This window comes from Psammomys obesus, unplaced genomic scaffold (genome assembly GCF_907164565.1).
Source record: "Psammomys obesus unplaced genomic scaffold, mPsaObe1.curated_primary_1811, whole genome shotgun sequence".
Taxonomy (NCBI): domain Eukaryota; kingdom Metazoa; phylum Chordata; class Mammalia; order Rodentia; family Muridae; genus Psammomys; species Psammomys obesus.
The window spans coordinates 766498-782680 of record NW_026596345.1 but is presented as its reverse complement, the minus strand read 5'-3'; the positions used below and the strand labels follow the sequence as shown (position 1 = coordinate 782680).

Sequence of the window (16183 nt, the reverse complement as noted above, 5' to 3'; positions counted from 1 at the left end):
TAGAGGACAATGCAGCCACTTTTGATGAGAACTGATAGACTAAGATCAGAAAGGAGAGGAGAACCTCCCCTATCAGTGGACTTGGGGAGGGGCATGCATGCAGAAAGGGGAGGGAGGGTGGGATCTGGAGGGGAGGAGGGAGGGGCTTATGGGGGGATACAAAATGAATAAAGTGTAATTAATAAAAAATTTTAAAAAAAGAAAAAAAGCACTCTCACTGCCATTTTTACCCTAAAGAGAAATTTCACTGAAACACATACATCACACACACATACACACACACACACACACACACACACACACACACCACTCATTTATCCTGCAATTTATGTTTCTGAGACAGAATTTGCAAATACATGCATCTTCACGTTCCCTACAACTTTTCACACTATCCTTCTACAGAATGCTCCTGAACATAACGTTGTCTTCACTACACTGAAAACCCTGTTACCGGCCCAATAAGCAAATGAGAACTATTTTTAAAAATGGGTGTAGATAACATGAGGAAATCTTTGGCACAAACCCAGACATCCCTCAGTGGCCTCATGTGTTCCCATGTTGAGCCAGGGTTAGAGAATATTTTCACTTTTAAATTAAAGGTGATTTTGTGTGTGTGTGTGTGTGTGTGTGTGTGTGTGTGTGTGTGTGTGTGTGTAAGAGAGGAAAACCATTTCACAGCAAGTGAAAGTCAGAAACTAATGACATGTACAAGCTTCAAATATTAGTCACTGGTTACCATGGTGATGCAGATATTACCTACCTCACTGGGCTGTAAGTAACAAGAGGATGGTAACTATGCTATTTTAGGAATGGAAAGGGGTCTCTATTTTAGGAGATAACTAATTTACAAGAACTTTGACACAGACCGAGGGTAGCCACGGTTTGACCCTAAGGGGGTCAAGGTAGACTGCAGTCTCCTACACTCTGCATGTCTAGCTCTGGGCCTTGCACAGGCCTGTGCAGCTGGAGGAGAAGAGCAGTGACATGTTACTTACAAACAAAGAACTAAGACCGGGATCATGAGTTTTCGCACCCTCTCAGCTCTTCATAAAAGGCTAATCTCTGTGACTGTGTGCTGAAGAAGTGATGGCAGACAGACTCGGGCAGTCCCTTTGAAACCCAACAGTAAGAATTTCTTAGGCAAACATGATTCCCCTCCGAAAAATGATTACAATACCTCAAAAATAATGAATGACATGACAGTGTATGACGGTATTGATAGTGGTTTTATAAATCATTCTACGAAATGGCGGTACAAGCATAGATTCCTCGATGTTACCTTGTAACAACTTTGGGTCAGAGTACATCATGCCCCATGGCTATAGGTCCAGTTCTTTAGAAAGGAAACCTGTCTGTCCCTGAAGCACAGGGCTCTTTCCTGAGAAATCCCTGGCTCTCCTATACTAGCATTCCCCAGAGAATATCTTAAATAGAAACTTCTAGGACCCACCCAAGTCACCTACTCAGTCTCTGGCAATGAGACTTGAAAATGCGCCCTTGTGAAAGGTTCTGTCTCTATCTGTCTGTCTCTCTTTCTCTCCCTCCCTCTCTCCCTTCCTCTCTCTCTCTACCCCGATGTGATTATAAACCAATAAACTAAGGCATTAACCAATGAGAATATGACAGCCACTGGGAGATGCAACTCCCCATATTTGTGACCTGGCTCGCTCATCACAACAAAAGGCGAAGAAGCAGTTCAATCTATATGTTTGATATGTGAGTATGTGAAAAAATATTTCATAAAAAAACACAGAAGATACACTCTGAGCTACTCTGTTCTATTCTTGTGTTTAAGGCTTTGCAACCATCTGAGTCAATTTCACTGTCCATGGATGATGAACGAAACTAGTGATAAAATATAACTGCCAACATTCAACTTACTTTATTATTTATACTCTTTTTACCTCACAAAGAAGAGCATACAAATTATATAAGTGCCACAAAAAATATTTAGAAAGTAATCTAAAGGAAAACTAAGTGTTTGTGGACTGAATAAAGGAACCAAAAGTATACTTAAAGACAAAAAATGCCTGCCAGGAAACCTAGTCCAAACTCTACCTCTCTACCTGCAGCCAGGAATATAAAAAGGAAACTTGATCACTCTTGAAAATCTCAGTGTCCTCCCGGGAAGACAAAGGCAATTTCTGGAGGCATTTCCAGGCAAATAACTACACCACTCCTGATAACCAGAGGGCCACCGTCGGCGGGGCCAGCAACTGAGACACAAGCAGTACATTTTGCTGATTCCATCTCCCACCATCTGATTCATGATAAAATTTGTGAGGTCTCCCCAGAAACTGCTGATTGGGACAATGAAGTCTACCACATTTCAGAGCCCAAGGTCACCCACTCTCCCTTCTCAAGAGCATCATGGTTCCAGCACAAGCCTGGGAACCATTGGTGGCGGAGCCTCACCAGTGGCTTCCCTCTTTCCCCACCAGCCCCACCAAGACCTACGCCCACAAGGACGCACAGCTCCTTTACACTGCAGCAAGTGATCTCAGGAGATCCGTGGGATGCTGAACTCTTCCATAAACTTCCAAAGACGAAATCCTGGGAGCACAAAGGTCCAAACCTCCTTCTTAACTCTAGAGCCAAGTATTTGATGGTGGTCTAACCTCGTGACTTCAGTGACTGAGTTTTTTATCTGTTAACCAAATTCCATATTCTTATGTCGGAGTTCAGTCTTCAAAAGTCACCAGCAAGCACAGGTAATTTGCTTAGCTCAGCTTCTGGCACACAACAGATCAGTAAATGCTAATTTCCCCTTCCCAGAGGACATATACATACATACATATATATATATATATATATATATATATATGTATGTATATGTGTGTGCGTGTGTATTTTTCCTTCCTTTCAGAATCATTCATAGTCTTCACATATCTCTACATCCCACCCAAATTTATTAAGCAGTGTTAAAGTCATCCAAGAAGAAAGCAGGTTCCTAAGAGCCATAGAACAGTCAGTCAATGTCACATTCCACAATATTTTTTGTTGTTGTTATTGTAAGTACGTCCAATGAAAACAAAGCAATGGATAGAGAAAAATAAAATCCATAAAAATGTAAAAGATAATTAAAGTATTTGATGTGCAGGCAGGATGGTACAGCTGGTAAAGGCCTTTGTCAAGGCCAAAAATCATGAACTTGGTCCCTACAACCCGTACGGTAGAAAGAGAGGACCAATTGCTGGAAGTTGTCCTCTGACCTGCATACTCTCACGCACAAATAAATAAATAAGTAAATAAATACAATTTTACATTTTTTAAAGGTTTGTCAAATAAACAAACCCTACTTGGACTTTACTCCTTTATCTCCTCCTTAAGACGAGGTCTATGTAGCCCTGCCTATCCTGGAACTCTTTATGTGGACCAGGCTGGCCTCCAGCTCACCAGCTCCACCCACCTCTGCCTCCGGAGTGCTGGGATTCATAAGCTTCACTCTTGAATGTGCTAAAAGGTATCTTTTTGGTACTAATGTGGCAGTCTTTGTTTTACACACCCCGTCATCACAGAGGGTGAGGACATGACATTTTGGTCGGCCCTAAACAGAAGAAACAGCAGTGACTTACTTCCCTTCAGTACAAGTGGCCCAGACTAAAGAACACAGTGGCCTACCTTTTCGGTGATGTAGAAGTTTGAGCTATCAGCATGCTGCAGCGCAAAATATTCATAGTTGGCCAGGGACCACCTTTAAAACACAAGCATAAGTAATTGGAAACATGAAGAGGGCCATTTTTATTTTTGTAGTTTTCCAAAGTTAAGACGAATTAAACTCCCTCGGATCAGACGTGGGCCAGTACAGTGCTTGTTACAAAGCACTTTCTAAGACAAAGCCACATTAGCCCACCCTCAGTACACAGACCAGCTACTCTGCCACCTCACAGGAGGACTGACTAGGCCCAGTCCTACTTTGACCATTTCATCTCCAACGCTAGCGGTCGAGTGGGTATAATTTTAAATGCAATGCCCTTTCCTCTTTTAAAAGATGGAAGCAAAGAGATTAAAAACAAAGGACATAAACACAATTTACATTTTAGGCAATTAGTATTCTTGAAATGTCTGAATTCTAAACTCTCATTTGGTATGCCTGACACAGACTGGAACACTCCGAGTATTCCAGATCTTATGCCATTTGTCAGGAATACAATAGATTCCCAGCTCTGCTGTGCCAGTCAACCATCTTCTATAACTTTCAAAATGTATTTTCCCCTTGGATTATCAGCTCAGGCAGAAGAGTGAGGAGAACTTCACGGTGTGTGAGGGTACACATCTTCTCTGGCCTATGAATCCTATGCTTCACGGTGTGTGAGGGTACACATCTTCTCTGGAGTTTCTCCAGATGGAGTGTGTGTTTAACCCCAATGTCCTTTAGATTGCTCTCTGCTGGGAAGGCCAACATGAGTACAACTTCATAAAATAAACAAAAGCAAGCCTACAGTGCAGAATCACCAGCTACTTCACTCTCCGCTCTTAGAGGAAGAAAGGTGAAGACTGGTAGAAACACAGGACTTGTGGGTGAAGTTGGGCAGACTGAGCAATGAGTTAGAAACATACGCATGGTTATCATTTACTTATAGTACTACGAATAATGTTCGCCATCCCCCCTGCAAATAGTTGATTTGCCTATTATGTACAGACTACAGAGCCTCAGCCAAACTGAGTTACACTTACCCATCACAGACTTCCTTTATTATTGCAGACAGTGGTTTTTTCTGCAAAAAAAAGGGAAATATAGTTAGTTTCACTTCATTATTTTAAACAAAAAAGAGAGGGGGAGAGAGAGAGAGAAACTACTAATAAAAAAGTTTAAGGAAAGAAAATTTACATTTGCTACTCTTGGCTGAAAATCAGTCTCCTACTTTTCTCAAGGTAACAAACTAGTAGGTGTCTCCATCAAATTGAATAATAATCCATTACCGTTATGGTCCTTGTTTCTATGCTTAGGATTGTAGTCATATTTAAATTTATATTACTAAAATCAAATGGGAGCTTGCAAGGTCAAGATGGACTCAGAGCTCCTCCGGCTTATCCATGAATCAGGCAAACTGCCCATAGATTTTTAGGCAAACAGGTTTGATTTGTGATCATTTTTTTTAAATATTTGTTTTATTTTGTAACTACGTGTCTATGTGGGGAGGGGGAGGGTACGCAGAGCTGATTGTAGCCCCAGGGAACTGGAGTTACAAGTGGTTATGAACCATCTAGCGTGAGTGCTAAAAGAAGAACTCAGCCACTTTTGAAGAAGAGTAGATTCTAACTACTGAGCTGTCTCTCCAACCCCTGATCCACGATATTGTTATGAGGATATGTGGCAAATGGGCTCAGGAGAGATGCACAGTTGTTCTCACAGGTACCTAAACTTTTCACCCAACTGTGGCCCCAGTAAACTCCACTTATTAAGCAGCTTGAGCCACCGAGGAAATGTGATCATAACACCATGTGCTGCTGTGTCAACTGGTGGCTCACCACAGCTGTGCTCTTGCCCTAACTGCCACAGCTGTGCTCCGCCTGCCCCCAGATAGAAGGAATGCAGTGAAGAGATGCAAGCAGACACTGCCTGTCAGCAAGAGAAGAGGGATGAGAGGACTGTGTCAACCAGAACAAATCCCAGACAAGGAGCAGATACGGAAAACAGAGGAAGTCCAATCATAACACACAGTTACGGGCTGTCCAATGTGCCCATTAAAAAAAGCTAGTGCTCAACCCCTCTGAAGAGCGAGTGGCCGGTAAACAGGTAGAAATTCTGACTCGGGATGGCAAGCCCAGACACTGGTAGCCTACTGTGTCCGCAGTGTAGACTGTAGTTACCTTAATCTTCTAAACATCACTAGCTGATCTGTAAATGAAGGTAGCTGCTACCCACCCCTAAAGACTGTTATGAAAATTAAATGGTTATAACTGAATAAGAATTACTTTAAAAGAGTAAAAGACTCTTAAAATGGTTAGGTTCCTTGGCCTCCAGTGTTGCTGACAAAGCTCAACCTTGGTCCGGAGCAAGAAGCTGCCTGTCTGCAGCTGCTCCTGTGGCCGCCCTCCACAGGCTTTGGCAGGCCCCTGAAAGGCTGAGCTGAGATGCAGTATCCCTGAAGAACTCCACTTTACTTTGACTCCATGAGCGCAGAGCAGGGTCTGTCTCTGCCTGCAGCTATGCACATAGTGGCTGGGGAAAAAAGAACCATTTTTTTTTTTTTTTTTAGGTTTACCTTTTGTGTCTGTAATTTAGATACATCTGAATTGACACATGGCACCTGTACACCTTATGGCATTTCAATACATGTTTCACAGTATGAAGAAACTGGCTCAGGGTAACTCACATCTGCTTTCTCAGACATATATCATTTCTTTTTGTTGAGAACACTCAAAATCATTTTTATACTAGCTGTTTCAAATTTTTCAAGTCATTAATTTGAACAGTTAGCCTACTGTCCTTCAAAAGATTAGAGATTATTGTTCCTGGGCTAGAACATGGCTTGCTAGCATATCATCCCAGCGCACCAACAAAAATAGTCTCTCCTGCCAACTGCCCCTATCCCCATTAGCCATCCTCTCTCTGTACTGTGCATATACCCCATTCTAGTCTCCAGTAAATACTATTCAATTCTCAACTTGAGGTTAATTTAGTGTCCTCATATAATTTAAACATATACTTGGCTTTTTAAGTCTTGCTTATTTCACTTAATAACATGTCTGGAGGAACCAAGAATTCTTATAAATGCCCAGAGTCAGGTATTATTGACATCCTGAGTTGATTGCCTTTTAGAATAAGATCTGTTGACTGAGGTCTGTAGTTAAGGTGCATGCTGTACAAGTCCTGGGCCTTTGCCATGGCCTGTCCACTGACTGTATCTGTGAACTGGAAAGCAAATGTCTTCATGCAACCAAGGGACAAGAAACTTTAGGAACAAAATTTTCATGGCTACAGGCCTATAATTCGAGAATTCTGGAGGCAGGGGCAAGACAATCTCAAATTCAATGTCAGCTTGGGGTATATGGTAAGACTATGTCAAAAAATAAATAAAAACAAGAAACATCAAATAAACAATCAAACCTGTCTAACAAGACAACATCTTTGCATTTCTAGTTGGCAGAGCCCTTTCAAGATGGGCCCAATCAGAGAGTCCCATAACCCCAAATTTTACTTCTTGTGCCCTCAAAGACAAGCCATAAGTAATAACGCCAGGATTCAGTCTTAAATAATACTGGAAAGGCTTGGATCAAGTCAAAAGAGAGCATAGCTGCTGCACTAGGACAAGGTTTCCAAAGCTCCTAGTCTAGGCCTAACCAAACCTCTAAATCCAGGATTCAGACAATGACTTGAGTTCTAATTCACATCTGATTCATAGATACAGAACTCAGTTTAAAAAGACAGACATCTCTAGGATACCACTGTATCTGGAACATTCTGAAGTAAGGCATATGAAAAGAATAAAGACCATGAAGTGAAAAAGGCTTAAAAACTCAATACAGAAAGATTAAACAAAAACTCTCAGCTCTTAGCCACAGAGAGAGAGGAACAATGCTGAGCTGAACATTCAAAAATATATCTCAGCCAATTAAAATGACTGTTACAAAAGGCTGGAGCTGGCCCCCTGACCCATTTTCTGACCCTTCTCCTATCCACTCTAAGCAAACCTTAATCCAATGACCTATGATAGTTCACACCTTCCTTTTCCTGTCAGTTTCATTTGGCACTGTTCCTGGTCCTTCCTTTGGTGACCTCCTTCATAGAGTGTCTGTGCTATACATTCTTTCAGTAAAGTCCAAAACTGCCTCCTCCCTCCCTTTACCCCAGGCTTCCCAACTCCAAACTGCTGTTACTGTCTCCTTTGCTCTTCTCAGCCAACCCCTCATGGAGCTCACTGACTTCCAACAATTCCAAGTGCATCACTCTGTTTCTAAAGATTCTCTCAAAACTCAGTTGCATAGGACACATTAACACTGCTTCAGACAATGTGTTCATAAACAAGAAGACTTCATTGGGGATTCCCTAGGCAGCTCTACATCTAGGTGCCTGGACCATGCCCCTCACATCTTCCTTACCCTACCCTGCCATGACCCTTCACCTTCACTGTAGCAAACAACCCCCTGAGACCCTTTACCCTCCTTGCAACACCTCATCCACTATGACCCTTTACCCTCACTTTACCCTCCCCACTGTAACTCTTCATCCTCATCACTATGACATTGCACCCACTATGATCATTCATTCTCAGAAGCATCTCTCCCTCTGTGACCCTGCACCTTCACTGTGGCACCCTACCCATAATGACCCTTCAACACATACTGTGACACCCTGCCCTCTGTGACATCTTCACCATCACTATAACAACCTATCCTCTGTGACTCTTCATCCCTACTGTGGTACCCAGACTTCTATGACCCTTCACTGTGGTACCTAGGCCACTATCACCCTTCTCCACCCTCACCTTAGCACCCTATGCTCTATGATCCTTCACCTCATTATGGAACCCAGGCCACAATGATCCTTCATCCTGCCTTATATGACCCTTCACATCATTGTGTTATCAATCTACTATGACCCTTTACTGTCACTGTGGCACCCAGCCTACTATGATCCTTTACCTTCAAAGAGACACCCTTGGTGGCACTTGGTGTTCACTGTGGCAACACTGTTGTCCTTGGACATCATTAGGTCCCACTTTTTCAAGTCCTTCAGATCTGTTTCCAGATTGTAGATGTGTCCTGTGTGATAGTCACATTACCTCACTCAACCACCTTCTTCTCCTCTTCCTTATCCTCTTTATTATTCTCTTCCTCCTCGTCTTCAGAACTCCTGCCTCAACATAACTCCACCCTCAGATGAAGCCTCCAACACCACCTGCCACCGGAACATACTAGATTCTACTTCTCCAGCCCAAGAAAGCTTCTGTCGTATCAACCTTTAATGAGTAGCTGTTTTCATAAAATTGCAAACAGATGCTGGACCACCAAGTTAACTCAGACTTGTTGCCTATGAATCCCTACACTCCATGTACTTACTTTGGCAGGTCTTTCCGACACATTACAGAGAGCTTTCCATGGCACAACATTTACAAGAAACCACTTCTTATCATATGATTATCATCATCACAACCTCGTTATCTATTCAAGTTGTACCTAGCACTCTGTTCTTGGGGTTACCCCAATTTCCTGCAAGTGAAGTCTCTACATCTGTAGTCTTACTGTCTAATCACCATGTCATTTGTAATTAAACAAAATTCAACTTTTCTCTAAAATTTTATTCATGTGTGTCTCTAACACCTTCCATTGATTTTCGATGATGATTACTATCTATGAAGTATATAAATCCCTAAGTTTGAGATGCAAGGCCTTCCAGAGTCTGCTGTCAAGGAAGTCTACTCTGTGCAAATAATCCTTGCTTCTAAATTTTGTAGATGATTAAAATAACTATGTTACATCCACATTTTCACTGTGCCATGTGCTCTGTCTATTGAAATGTCCACTTTCTCTTTGTTCTATCTCTAACAACTGAGATCTTACTAATTATTTATCATCCCTGTCAAAGCCACCCTCTCCAAGTACATGTCCCTGATCTTGCCAGAAAGACATAATTATTCTCACTTTTCACCTGGAACAAAAATGACTCATTCCTGAGTACTTTGCATATTGTCTTTTCTTCTTGTCCCTTGAGAAAAAGGCATCTTAGTTCATCTGTAACTCCCCCACTCTCCACCCTCAGTGCTGGTATCACAGTATGTACAAGCTAGTCGAATCTAAAAGGAGACTCAATGTTTCTATTAAATCAAAACCCACAAAACTAACTGCCCTTTAAAAACCCAAAATGTGCTCACAGAGCATTTTGCCTGCTTAAACAACACCCTGGGATCACTTCCAAAATCACTGGCCAAGTAATTAAGAAATTATTTAAGAAACAGGAATGTTTAAGTAAGAAGCAAACTCTTATAAAGGAGAGGCTGAGATGCACTGGTTTCCTACTTCAAACAACTGGTAGGTGTCTCTTAGCAGCTGCCGGCCATAAGCTCACAGATCCATAAAAGCTATCACTACTCTGCACAAATTCTTTCTCAGGAAAAATATAGTGCATGGCTTGGAGCCAACCATCTGACGAAGACAACTCTGCAGGTGATAAAAGAGACGCAGGCCGTGGATCCACATCATTAGTAAGTACTAGCCAACAGGCAAGCCAAGCTACTCTCAAGACAGACTAAGCTACAAAACTGGAAAGCACAGGACTGGTATCATAGTTTTTTCACTTCCTATATGAACCTTTACGTTAAGCATCATCTGGCTAGCTGACCAGTGAGTTCTAAGCCAATCGCCATCTTTGCCAGTGGTCCAGTTAGATTAACACTTGTCTAAAATATGACGATCCACAAGCTGTTTTTATCTTTGCCCAGTTTTTAAGATTGGAAGTACAGTGGCCTGAGCATCGCATTCACCCAGAGTGTCCTAAGATTCACGAAGTCTTCTTTCACTCATTGTCCTATTTTCCATACTGTTGCCATGATCAAACAATATGACCAAAACTAAATTGAGGAGGAAAGAGTTTTTGGCTCACATTTCCAGGTCTCAGTCTATATCACAGGAATCAGAAAAAGGAACTCAAGAGAAGAACCTGGGGGCAGAAACCATGAAGGAATATTGCTTGGTGGCTTGTTCATGGCCTCATGAACTTGCTTTCTTAAGCAGTCCAGGGCTACCTGGCTAATAATGATTCCACCAAGATGCGCACTCCCGCATCAATTAATAGTCAAGACAGCCCACACAAACATGCCCACAGGGCAATCTGACCTAGGCAATTATTCCTCACTTGAGGCTTTGCTCTTGGGCGACAATGGCTGTGTTAAGTTTAAAATTAAAGCTAATTGGAAAATTCACTGAAAGAAAAAGACTAAAAGCAAATAACATTGGGTCTAAAATGTAATGCCCAAACCACCTACAGTACTCAAAATCAGTTTTAGAATCTACTGGAAATCATTTGGATTCAAACGTTGAAAATAAACTATTTCAACTGCTTAAGTATGGTTTTATAATATATATATATATATATATATATATATATATATAAAAGCCACATGAAGTGAAATTCCTGAAGCGTTTTGTTTTAAAAGTTAAAAGTACCTTCCACAGCTACACAGTGCCTTGAGGTCAAAAGAGCAGGCCTGCATTTCAGAACAACCTGGAGCACCAGACCATGACCACATTTCTATATACACAGGGCCCTGAGTCATAACCTTTTCTCCTTTTCTTTTAGCCACAGTGAGCTGACTTTTTTAATATTTGTAACGCATACTCATCTGTTAAATCAACTATGCATCCATTCCCATATGAACCTTGGCTGGTCGACATACAGCAGTGCATATCGTTATTGAGCTAGCTTTCTTTTTCTTCTTGGGAACGTTTTCTACTTTCTCCCTGTGTGTGTGTAGAACTGGATCTAGGTCCTTTATCCTGAGATGTGAACCGAGAACCCTGCCCATGCTAGGCAAGTGCTCCACTGAGTTATACCATGAGTAGAAGTTAGCCTTCTTTTAATGGCATTTTCCTTCTCATCTTATCTTTTATTCTCCAAGAGAATTCTTTCATTTCATTTAATTAATCCAAGTCTGTAAGTCCAGAAATAAATTTCCCCATAAAAAACAAAACAAAACAAAAAAAAAAACTTCTATTCACTTTTCATAAAATAAGCTAGATTCCTGGAATGTCTGGTTTCCTAGCAGTTCATTTCTGGTCTGCATCTCTGGCACAGCTGCATACTAGTTCTTCCTCTCCGCTCCCCCTCTACCTCCTCCGCTTCCTTTAGAAAAATATGGTTCAGAATCTTCATCAACTTTACCAATGCTTCTTCTAAGGTCTGGTTCTGAAAGGAACCCCTGTACAGATCCATGGCTCTACAGAGCATGTCCTGCCACCCCTGAAAATGGAATCTTTCTCGTCACAAAACAAGCTTTCTCCTTTTGTCAGTCAATCCGGGCATATCCCCCTTTAAGGCATGAAAGACCTGAAACAGGACTGTTTATTTAGGAGAAAGCCAGACCAGCCTGCCAGGAGGCTCTTTCCCAGGAGACCGCTCAGCTGTTAACCCTTCTCAGAGCCCCTCCCGGTCGAGCACAGGATGAGCCTGACCATTCCTGGCTACTCAACCACCTGTTCCTGACTGCCAGCCAATGCTCCTAGCTCATGGACTTTCCTCAGCCCCTGTTCACCTTCCAGCACTCCAATCTGCTGCTATCCACGTTTCGGCCTTGCCACCTGCCTGTGGCAGCTGGCAGGAGCCCGGCTGATATACCCACACACCTGTCAGTGTCAGGATACTATGGGCCACATTTTAGGATCAAGGATGTCCTATGTACCACAAGGGTCTCCTGAAATCAACACCCAACTCCGTCAAAACTACGTTCACTTGGAATATATTTAGGACGCAGAAAAACATGCTCGGGAGTGAGCTTAAGCGAGAAGGCCCCTGAAAATCACTTGTGATGATGGTTAGTGCTTAGTTCTCCCAACCTTCTCTCAACTAGGACCTCCTGAGTAAATGCAGAGAAGGATCCTGGGGTGGCACTGCATCTTCTGCAGTCTGCAGTTTTGTAAAATTTGGTATGTTACTTCTTGGTGTGTGGTTACTCTTCCAAGAGCCATAGTAAAAGCTATCCCTTGTGCAGAGCTGTATTGGAAAATTGAGACAATGACACAAGACCCTTGCATCAGTGCATGGCACATAGTAAGATACAAACGTCACCTACAAATGGGTTCACTCAATGTAGTCTCCCTGTTTCTCCAATTACAGATACTTTAAAAAATATTAATAACCGCTGGTGAAAGAAATTAAATAAATTCCTAGATATCCAATCCTTCTCCTGCTCTGAAGTGATGCTAGCCTGTGCTTGTGCAACCTGATCTTTATCCTTGAAGCTATTTTTATGTATTTGACTAACAAGAGTGTATTTACTTTGAAGATAGTTGCCCCTCTGGCTATAACCAGGTACACAGGCCTTCAAGGAGTATGCAATTTATACACCCTGAAGAGTTTAACTTCTCTTTGTCTGTGGTCTCTGACTATTCCTGAAGTGCAGACAAGTCACTGAGGAGGGACACTGCAAGAGGGCAAAGCAACCTCTGGTCCCCACTGATCAGTAACCTTTCCATACAGCCATTAACTCACAGCCCTTTAATTGGAAAGCTTTTTTCCAGCAAGATCCCGAGTTTTGAGTCCTAGATTCTTAATCCTTTCTGCAGTGCTTTAAAAGAATCTGGCAGCCGCTTTATTCTGACACTTTGAAGCGGTACTGCACAGCGCTGGGGATTTTCCTTTGCTTTATAGATGGAAATTCATTGAACAGATTCTGCACAGCAGTTATGTGTAGTGTTGGCCCAGAAAGAAAAGAAACCCAGCTTCCAAATGTCAGGGTACCACAGAGAAAGCATTCGCATGTTGACTGAAACTTGCACAATCTGACTTGGAGGAACTTTAATGTACATTGACCCATCTAGTTCCCAGGGTGCCTCGACACTGGGTCAGACCCCAGTTACTCAGTTAGCTTTATTGTCCCCTGGAGACCTTCTGATTGTTCCACACTTCAGAGCTGCAGGCATAGTGTGGAGGTGTGTGTTGTGTTCTGAGAGTGTATGTGTATACATTGCCTGTTCTCATAACAATGCCTGATCTCAAAGAGAGCAGCAAAAATCACACTTCCAAAGGCAAATTTAGCTGCTTCTTGCAAAATAAGCATTTGACAACAGTTGCAATATGAGTCACTGAAACAAGATTTCGGTAATAAAAAAAAAAAAAGATGACAAATCCTGCTTGTTATTTCTTGATAATGATTTACTTCAAAAATGGTTTATTAAAAGGGACTTGTTTCAAGATTTATGAATTAATGATTTTTTTACCATAATAAAGTACAATAGTTGTTACACACACACACACACACACACACACACACAAATAACTGGTCTATGAAGATAAGCAAAGGCATATAAAATTAGCACCCCAATGCATTAGCTAACAATAAACAGTTATCTCTTTTAGAGACTCTAACACATTCTGGGGATCCCTCCCCCTAATTTAAAAAGAAACTCAAATTTTTTTAGAAAACCAAATCACAACACAGAAGCCCTTGTGTCATCTATGTTCTCCTGAGTCTCCTCCCAACTGGTATTTTGTTCATATCAGTATTTCCTAAATTTCATTGCTTCTGACAACAACAAGAACCGACTTCTTACTTCCTTACATTTCTCTCAACTTTCCACAGTATCAAGCTTTCCAAGAATTGTTTCAAGATGACTCCAGCCTCACTGGAAGGCTGTTTGACTCTGCCCCGCCCTTAGCAACAAATGCTCTTCATTCATACAATAAGCTGATCCAGGTCTTGTGGTCTGCTTACGTGTTTCCAAGTCAAACAATCTACTAATGTGTGTCAAGCTTCTATACTGAAGGTTAACCATAGTTATGTGCACCGTTGACAAAGTATGACAGTTTACCCTGATAGATAGGAAGTGACTGGACTTAGGAGACTAGATGTGAACAAGCCAGATAAGCTCTCAAGCAAAACAGGATCCAGGTTCAGTTTGAACACAGGATTGGGAAAACTTTGTCAACAGCAATGAAGATAGCAGTAAGTTGGCACTTGTCTTAATTAGGGTTTCTATGGCTGTGACGAAACACCATGACCGAAGCAACTTAGGGAAGAAAGGGTTTACTTGGCTTATATTTCCAAATCACAGTTCATCACCAAAGGAAGTCAGGACAGAAAGTCAAACAGGACAGGGATCTGGAAGCAGGAGTTGATGCAGCAGCCATGGAGGGCTTGTTCCCCGCTGGCTTGCTCAGCCTCCTTTTTATAGAACCTGGGACCCCCAGACCAAGGGTAGCACTACCCTTTCCCCATCATTCATTAATTAGAAAAACATCTTATTGGCTTGCATACATCCCTATACTATGGAAGAATTTTCTTAATTGAGATCTCCTCCTCTCAGATGCCTTTAGCTTGTGTCAAGCTGACATAAAAGTATCTAACACATGGCACTCCAAAGAATACGGGAGTGGACTGATGGTGATGGCAATTTTAAGAATAAAGTTCAGGGAGCTAGAGAGATGGCTCACAGGTGACTGTTCTTCCAAAGGCTCTGAGTTCAATTCCCAGCAACCACATGATGGCTCACATCCATTTATAATGATATATGATGCTCTCTTCTGGCATGCTGGCAGACTACATATAAATGATAAATAAATCTTAAAAAAAAATAAAGTTCACATTCCTATAGGTTTCCCACCCTCTGTGGTCTCTCATACACTAGTTCACATTTTTGTGAGTGGACACACTACGCAAATTTATCGTGCCTATCATAATGGGTTTACTGAGGTATCTGCCAGAAGGCACTGTAGAGACTTTGGGCTTCTTAATCTGAAACAAATGTTCCATTAATATGAGGGTGACAACCTGAGGCAGAACTGAAGGCTTTAAGAAGATTGAAACAGGTTTTGCAGAGAAAACCTAACATACACAAACAATGGCCACAAAGTCCCCATTTCCTGTATCTTCAAAAAATCACTGGCGCAGACCTTCACTTGAACAGTCTTATAATATACAGCAACAGTGGCTGCTTATGTGGTCACATATTCATATAAGAGGATATTACTTGAGAAAAACTGTATGAGGCTATGTAAGGTGTTCAAAGCCATGCAGCACAGGTGACACAATCAGAATGGAAGGAAGGACCCTGGGTACCTCGGTGCTTAATCTTGGTGATAAACATTACTTAATTTATAATCTTTTAGCGTGTCCATGAGACTAGTGGATGATCCTTCCTCGTGTATTATCCACAGGACTCGTGATGAAACTTAATATTAACTCTGGAACTCTTTACATCAGCTTCTCCACTCCAGCTCTCATTTTGCTTTTAATACCCAAATCACCACCTACAAGCCAGCTTCCCCATGATCCTCCATTGTCCCAGGCTGCTTCAAATGTGTGGGTATTCACCCACAAGCTCAGACTCAGCTATTACCTCCAAACTCTCAGTTTTCAACTTGCATTTGTCTTCTTCTAAGCTTGCCAAAATACAGACCTACAATGAATAGTACATCTTCTCTATCCTTTACAGTATAGTGTTGGGTCCTGATTCTGTCAGTTCACCTCAAGGAGATACCTCAAACTTTCCTCTTTGTTCTGCCTATACATTGAGAGGAGTAATC

General features: G+C 41.8%; 1 protein-coding gene across 5 annotated transcripts in view; it reads right to left on the bottom strand.

The window, feature by feature from the left end:
- Window positions 1–16183, bottom strand: part of Elmo1 (engulfment and cell motility 1) — a 517373-nt gene that overhangs the window by 393262 nt on the left and 107928 nt on the right. For all 5 annotated transcript variants that reach the window (XM_055597231.1, XM_055597230.1, XM_055597234.1 and 2 more), the window contains exons 3-4: window positions 4678–4718; window positions 3622–3694 (exon numbers count right to left, since the gene is read on the bottom strand). In XM_055597231.1, the coding sequence (XP_055453206.1) occupies window positions 3622–3694; window positions 4678–4718 (114 nt within the window). The remainder of the gene's footprint in view (window positions 1–3621; window positions 3695–4677; window positions 4719–16183) is intronic.